Here is an 8178-nt window from a genome sequence, read left to right as displayed (position 1 = left end):
GTTTCAAGGATTACAGGTTTTTCATAAAAACATTTTCATAACTAGAATCTTAATACAGAATGATTTTTTCTATGCCAAAATACATTTAGATGGTAAATTGTTTGTAGAAAAAGATACAGAAGAGAAATGGGGTTTGCTGGCATGTAATCCATCTTATTTCATTCTTTCATGGTCAGCTTTAAGGTAAAGTTAAAAATGTTTGTCATAAAATACTTTATTGTTTTATCCGGAGTCTTAACCAGAAAAGAAGGAAGTTAATTGGCTTATTCTCTATTTCAGTGTCTCTCAGGCATGCCCAGAACAGCACTTAGTACACGCTACTTGGACCATAACTATCTGTCAAGGGTTTTTTTGAAAGATATAACATTCCTGTTAACTTTCAGCTTTAGGTGCCCACAGAATGAGGAGTGGATTCACTGTAATAGCTGAACTGCATTTACCAAATGCAACACCAGAAAAAAAAAAAAAATCCACGTAAAACCACATAGGAAGATTGATCACACATTTTTATTAGAGTCTTTTGAACAATTGCATTATGTTGTTCCTTTATTTAAAAACTCTTGCAAAAAAAGACATTGGAGTGGACTGGTTTCAACCCTGAGCATTAACACTGCATATCAAGTACTGTAGTAAAGAAGCTGGTTAAGTTTGTAGCACTAGCACAAGTCACTGATATTAATCCTCTAGGTGATCAGGTTTTTACAAAAAAAATACATAGTTTTCAATAAATAATGCTTAATTTTACAACTTTGATACAGCAATGTCATACACTGTTTTGACACATACTAAACTCTGCATGCTATATAGTCTACTAGAAGACAAAACTTTGCCATGCATTTTCTTTTTCTAGTGCTAGAAAACACTTTGTCCTCCAGTGCATTGCCTCAAGCAGCCTTACCATCTTCCTTCTCTCACAGCAATGGGCCGTGCACTGGCATGCAAAAACCTCAAGAAAAGGTTTCCCCCCCACCATCACTCAGACTTCTAAACAAAAGTACTTTTCAGCTTTTCCCCCCAAGACCTGGAGTGGCTATGAAAACTAATTTCATGTGGCCTTGAAAAGTCTTTGAAATTACATATTTTAAAAGTGTCATGCTTGAAAAACTGCTCTAAAACATTCAATTTCCCCCACCTGTGGCCATCATGCAACATCATTGAAATGTTGTAACCATCAAAAGTCCCACATTGGAAAACAGGCCTCCATTTTAAAACAGCCCACCAAAAAATAAAAGGAAATAAGAAAAAAAGTATCACAGCATTTATGTAAAGACTCCAAAACGCCAACATATGTACAAGAGCAAAACCAGATACAAATTGTAAATGAACTAACAATGGCATATAACTCTTCTCCCTGGCTTTGCCAGGAGTTGAGGCAAGTTGGTTTTGGAGATAAGCAGGATGATGGAAACAAAAACAAATTGTGACAATGGGAGTTCCTGGATTAATCATTATTACTTGATCAAATTTCTTCAAGCAGTAAATCAATGTCTTGATTTTACTGGAAGTGTGAATTACCAAAATCTGAAGCCCTATTCAATAATTCTAAATCAAACCTGCTTCTGAACTTTCACAAGTCTTAGAATTTTGGCACCCTTGCACTTTTTCATCCTGCAAGATTGCACTTCACAGAAAATCCAGATGTAACTAACCACAAAAGAAGAAATTTGATTAATTAATAAGGATTGAAACCTCCATTCTCACACTTCCAGGTTGTTGTTCATCATTGAAAACCATTCACCCCTTCTTATCCATATTGCTTTAGGGGTTTCCTTGTATCTACAGAAGTCATTCCTTTTAAATTGCTGTCAATCACAATTTTTCTAAGAGTTTTTAAAATATTCCTATCTTTGCACTGGCATAAGTATTGGGTTTTCTAAGAGAATCTCACCCCAAAGAAGGTATTACTTTTATACATGAAATATTACGAACTTTTGTTTCCCTTTTTGTAAGTCATTCTACATTTTCTGCACATTTGTGCTTTATATTGAATATAAAAATAGGTCTTTAAAACTCTATTTATTTTAAACTCACTAAAAAACTACTTGCTTGTGAAATTCTCTTACAAATTCACTGCATCCATGTAGAGAAGATAAAACTAATTAGGCAGTTAATTGGTATAGGTAGTGTGCAAAAAAATTAAGAAAAACAAAAACAATCACAGCCTTGGATGTGAGTGAGGGGAAAGGAAATTAATCAAAGAAATACAACTGTATAATAGGGGAAATGTAAGGCAACTCATTGTATTAAGTTTTTGTTGTTTATTTTTTCCTGGCCATTCTTACAAATGAAGGTTAGGAGGAACTAAGACACCTATCCTGCCAGCAGCCCTTGAGGCAAAAACTCCCATTAAACTCAATGAGAATTTTTTTTTTTTTAACCAGAGCAGGTTTAAGGCCTTACTAGGCAACAATTGTGAAGATGTAAAATGGAATTAATGAACTGTTTTGATTATCAAACACCTAAAACTTATATGGCCCTGACTTTGACCCCACACCAGTTCTCCCCGGTGTAACAACAGAGTTGCACTTTCCTCAAAAAGGCAGGAGTGAAGGATCATACTGCACGCATGCAAATCACATTCAATAGACTTGAAGTTTCATCTGAATGTCAGTGAATGCCTAAAGAGCATGTAGCACTTAAAGGACGCTTGGAATGAGCCTTTCTACCACATTAGTAAAAGACTGTAAAAGTCTTTTCTTAGTAAAAGAAAATATTTCTTAATTGTGGTTCTTTTAAAATGAAGGGAAAAAAACAGAGTAAAAACATCAAAAAGGCAAAAAAGGTTTGCAAAAAATGTTCACTTTAAAGATGAAAAGAATCAGCATGTTTGATTAGGTTTTACATTGAGTTGACATCCTCAGTGTTAGCAAGTAAATTGTCTTTCAACATAGAAAAGCTCATTTTTCTCCCTCCTATCACTGAGTCCTATTACACATAGAATAGTATTGTACAGAGACAAATGCAAGGAATGTGGGGAAAAAGGCCACAGGAGATACCAGGCCTGCAACAGGACTGCTCTAGCATGTCAACAAAGATTCCTATGTACACAAAAAAAAAAAAAAAAAAAAAAGAAACAGAAGGTATAGAAGGTATGACTATTATTAATGACAAAATAAAATAAAAAAGAATAGCTTAGCAGATGCTATTTTTCATGAGTAGAAGATTGTTTTTTACTCTCACTGAGATCAGTAGGAGCTTAGGCATTCAACAGCATCAAACTTCAGCCCTAACTATGCAGTGGCTTAAACAGAACACTACCTAATTTTTCCTTGAACAATATGCAATAATAAACTCTAAAATAAAAGCAACGCAAGTGTTTGGCAAAAAAAATTGTTTCCCTGCACCATATACTCAAAATATTCCTCTGATATAGTACAGTATAATTCCCATTTAGAAGAAAGAAAAGATATACTTCTGAGTGGGTATTATATTCTTTGACTAAAGTAGACCTGTTGCTCTTTTAAAATATGCCTGACTGCTCTTTAATTGGATCATTTAAATCAGTTATCCTTGACTAATATTTTAAATGGTAATTTTAAAAACAGCTTCCAAAAATATATGCAGTCAAAATTTTTGTAGGCTGAGACACAGACCTTATTACAATGCAAACTAAATGCAGCCTGTATTTGACCATAATCATTCATAACTCATTGAACATCTGCAAAGCACAAATGTTTAATGACACTGCCTATTATCACTTTAATAAACAAGGATGCATATCAGAAGAAAGGGACTGAAAGAACAAGTCACCCTACCCTCATGATAGCTTGAAGAATTACTAAGAGAATTTTGGCTCAGTTTTAAGACTTAGAACCTGATCAACTTACTCCATCACCCTAGCCCAAAACGGGACTTTTGATAGCAGGATAGTGAATGGCTAGGCTAGAGCACTTCAGTGTATCTATTTTCTTTCAGTCTTTTGCCTTAGAAGAGATAAATGTCATTTGTTTTCAGTCTGATTTCTAAGTTATTACATGGAGAACACACTAATCATTTGAGACCAAAAACTGAAAATTCAAGAAACTCTGTTTTATTGAGGGCTATCCATTGCCAAGGATATCTTGTATACTGTAATTAAGTTTGTTTTAAAACACAGTTTCTCATAAAGAATTATCACAATGCAAGACATAAATTTGAGTTCCCAGATATGCTATATCTCTTTTCTGATAGCAAAGATTTAGGCCAAACAACTTTTATTTAGAATCATGAGTGTTTTATTATTATTATTAGAAAGAGATCAGATTATATTAATCATTTTACTACCAGTTTAACTAACCTAAAGTAAGATATCTCACCACTTAAATGCCTAAGAGTTGTCTTTGATTAAACATAACATGCATGCAGGTTTTAATGTTATGTTTTATTATGCCTTACAAATGCGTATGCAGGATTTTCATTTCAGCAAGTCTGAAAGCCTGTAGCAGTGGTTGCCACCAAAATACCAGCACAGTGAATTGTCCCTGTAAACAGCTGGATCATTAATTAGCGGATAAAAAAAAAAGTAGTAATAATTTACCAATGCCTATCAGACAAAAAAGTAAACTTCTTGAGAAACAAACTTCCACCTTGTGAGTCTGTCTATTGCCATCAGCAGCTATTTCAGAGCACGCAACTGAAATCCGATGGCTCCTAAAGTCCCCAAAAAAATATATATATAAAAAGCACACTGACAAAGTCTGCTCACCTACAGCCGAAGCTCGTACCCCCCGTCCCCTGCCCTGTCCTGCCTGCCGGGAGCGGCGGGCGGCTCTCCGGAGGGGCCGGGGCCACCCCGGCGGGCCGAGCGCTGCCCGGAGAGGAGGAGATGCAGCACCGCTACCCTCAGCATCTCCACCTCGAGTCTGGCCCAGGCTATTCATCAAAAACGGGAGAGGGGGAGGAAAAAGCCCAGCGGGGAGAAGACCGGGGGCATGCAGAGGGGGAGAGTCGCCTTCCCGGCGGCGGTGAGAACGGGCACCCGGCCCCGCCGCGCCCCCGGCCCGGAGCCCCCCGCCCTGGAAAGCGGCTGCGGGGGGCCCGCGGGGCCGCCCCCGGGAGCGGGGCTCTTTCCCCGCCGGCGGGCGGGGGGAAGGCGGCAGAGCCGAAAATACCCGGGGCGAGCCAGCCTGCCACTGCCCGGGACAGCCCGCAGCAAGCAAACCCCGGCCCCGCGGAGCAAAGCCGGTGGGAAAAAGGCGACGAGAGGAGGAAAGAAAAAGAAGCAGTCCTGACTCTCCTTCCCCCCTAGCTCTGATCATGCACAACATCCTACAGCTACCGCGCCTCCGCGGGAGAGGGGTGACAACACGGCATCTCCAGCGTTACTGCTACAGACACTAATTGCGATACGAGTTTCTATCAGTTCCAGCTGATTTATTAAAATTGTAAAGATACAGACTTTCAGCATTAAAAAAAAAAAAAAAAAAAACCAGGCTATGATGTTGACAGTGCACAAGTCTGCTTTTGCCATCATTTGCTACAAAATATGCAGATGGTCTGTACTTTAGATTATATTGCACAACATGAGAAACTTTTTAAACTATGTGCCTTTTTTCTTTTTTTTTTTTTTTTTTTGCTAAAATCGAGAATCCAGTTTCATACCTTCCATCTGGGGCCCCATCCACATATCACAGCGTATGAGATACATAAAGTCCTACTATAGTACAGTACATATACAATCTTTTAAACTAAGATAACAGCTCTGAGGTCTATATCACCATTTTCAATAAATCTTTACCTACAAATATTGAACAAATCTGAACTATAGCTGTACAAAAAAAGTGTTTGTTTCTTTTTTTTTTAAACCACAAGGCCTTTAGATGCAAGGATTATTTTTTAAAATTTTAATCCTTTTAAAACCAGGACGTAACGTACCAACAAACTTGCATGCTAAAAACAGAGAAAAACAAAGAAAATAAAAGGGAAGAAGTGCCTGAAAAGTCTTACTGAAAAAACACAGCAAGAATGTTCCCTTTTCACTGTACAAAAATACGCCTGAAAATATATTAATTTTTAAAAAAGACTGAGGTCTGTTATGTATCAAAAATGTTTCAATACCTTTTTGTACTGAGGTCTAGGCTGTCTGGTATTCAATCAAGGAGGTATAAGGGAACAAGTTACAAAAAAAAAAAAAGTTGGCAAGTAGAAATCACATTTGTAAAACCATAAACAATTTGATCTGAAAAGTAAACTCTGATCTTAAGTCAGTTCAGTTATTTGTAAGCGTTTGTACAGTCTGCATTTTTTCAAGCTCCCTGCAGCTTTGTTAAGAATCGGATGCATAGAAGACATCAGTTTTCTCCCTCCAAAAAAAGTTGAATGGTCCCTTTCGGAAAAAAAAGAAAAAAAAAAATAAGAACAGTTCGTTAAGATCTCTCACGGGAAAAAAAAAAATAAAAATCCACAAACCCCCTTGAGTAACAGTTGTGCTGCCAAAAGACTTCTTTGCAGACCATCTTCCAGACTTCAATCAGAGACCGACAAGCTTCAAACAGCGCCTTCTGTATCATTTTTCCCCCAGTCCCATTTGCCTTTGCTGTTGTTGTTGTGATCACCAAACGTAATAAAAATTAAAAAAACACAAAAGTAATAAAAAAAATAAAATCACAACTCCCGGGCTCGGAACTAACTTCGAGATTTTTTTTTTTTTTTAAAGAAAACAAGACTTTTTTTTTTTAATCATTATCACGATCATCATCATCATCGCCGGCGTCGCGCCGCTCCAGCTCCGCCGCTCTCGCCGCCCGCTCTGGCCGCCGCCCCCGCTCAGTACGTGAACACCAGGTCGGAGAAGTTCGCTTCCAGCCAGTCGCCCGCGATCATCTCGCTCAGCTCCGGGGTACAGTAGTCGGGGAATTCGAAGTGGGAGCCGAGGCTGCCCTCGCTGAAGGAGTCCAGGTCCTTGTCCACCAGCGAGAGGGAGAGGTTGCCGGCGGCGGCGCCCGCCCCCAGCTCGGCGGCGGCGTGGCCGTGCTGAGAGAAGTTGAGACTGAGGTCGAAGAGCAGGTCGTCCGCCTCCTCGCTACCGGCCGACGAGGTGGAGATGGACCGGGAGGACGCCGGGGAGAGGCCGGGCGGCTGCTGCGGCGGCGGCGGGCCCTGCTTGGTGATGTTCTTGAAGCTGTAGTAGAGTCTGCTGCCGCCGCCCGCCGCCGCGGCGCCGCTCCGCACCTCCTCGTACAGGCTGGCCCCCTCGGTGGACTCCGCCGAGGAGCTCAAGGTGGGGCTGGCCGGCACTTTGGCCACGTTGTACCGCCGCAGCTGCTGTGGCCCCGGCTCCTCATCCTCGTCCTCGTCCTCCGCCTCCTGCTTGATCCGCAGCTGCAGCTCGTCCTCGTCCTCCTCCTCATCCTCCTCCTCGTCCATGAAGACACACTTGACCGTCTTGCTGCTCACTTTCAGGGTGCCGAAGACGTACTCGTCTCCCGCGTAGTCCCCGTGGTGGGCGGTTTTGGCTCCCGGCTTGGGGGGCGAGGAGCCGGAGGAGGCTTTCAGCTTGCTGCACTTCTTGCTGGAGCTCTTGGCGCTCTTGCTGCCGCCGCTGCTGGCGGGAGCGTTTTTCTCGGGACTTTGGCTAGCGTTGGGCTTGGCCGACGGGTCCATTTTGGGCTTTTTCCTGGGACGGTACTTGTAGTCGGGGTAATCAGCCATGTGCTTGAGCCGCAGTCTCTCCGCCTCCCGAATGAAAGGGATCTTCTCGCTGTCCTTCAGCATTTTCCACCGCTTGCCCAGGCGCTTGGAGATCTCCGCGTTGTGCATGTCCGGGGACTGCTCCATGATTTTTCTCCGCTCGATCTTGGACCACACCATGAACGCGTTCATCGGTCTCTTTATGTGCCCCGATGCCGTTTTGCACCAGTCCGGGTCGCTCTCGTCCAAAGCGACGGGGCTGCAAGCCATGAACTCGCCCTCTTCAGTGTCCATCGCTTCCCGGGGCAGGTTGCTCTCCGCCTCCGTACTCTCCGCCTGCTGCACCATGGTGGGCTCTCGCCGAGGCGCCGCTCCCCTCCAAGCCAACAAAGCCGCTCCGCCGCCGCCCCCTCCCACCGCCGCACCTTGCCCCTGCTGCGAGCCGCGCCGAGCTCCTCTCTGCGCCGCGCTGCGAGGCGGAGCCCGCGGGGCCGGGCGGGCGCTGTGGCTGTGCCGCCCGCACCGCAGCGCCGGCGCTGGGGCCGGGCCGGGTCGGGCGCGGCTGGGCTG

General features: G+C 42.8%; 1 protein-coding gene across 1 annotated transcript; it reads right to left on the bottom strand.

The window, feature by feature from the left end:
* Positions 1-488: 488 nt before the first annotated feature.
* SOX11 (SRY-box transcription factor 11) lies at positions 489-8057 on the bottom strand. Its single transcript, XM_039569798.1, has one exon. The coding sequence runs from the start codon at positions 7954-7956 to the stop codon at positions 6745-6747; it is 1212 nt and encodes a 403-aa protein (XP_039425732.1). The 5' UTR covers positions 7957-8057; the 3' UTR covers positions 489-6744.
* Between the last annotated feature and the right edge of the window lie 121 nt (positions 8058-8178).

The sequence above is a fragment of the Corvus cornix genome, chromosome 3, assembly GCF_000738735.6.
Source record: "Corvus cornix cornix isolate S_Up_H32 chromosome 3, ASM73873v5, whole genome shotgun sequence".
In the NCBI taxonomy this organism is placed as follows: domain Eukaryota; kingdom Metazoa; phylum Chordata; class Aves; order Passeriformes; family Corvidae; genus Corvus; species Corvus cornix.
Note: the sequence above shows the minus strand (reverse complement) of the source record. Positions and strands in the feature narration are given on the sequence as shown.

Excerpts from the sequence above, each read along its gene's own strand:
- SOX11 (XM_039569798.1), bottom strand. The coding sequence starts at position 7,956 with ATGGTGCAGCAGGCGGAGAGTACGGAGGCGGAGAGCAACCTGCCCCGG.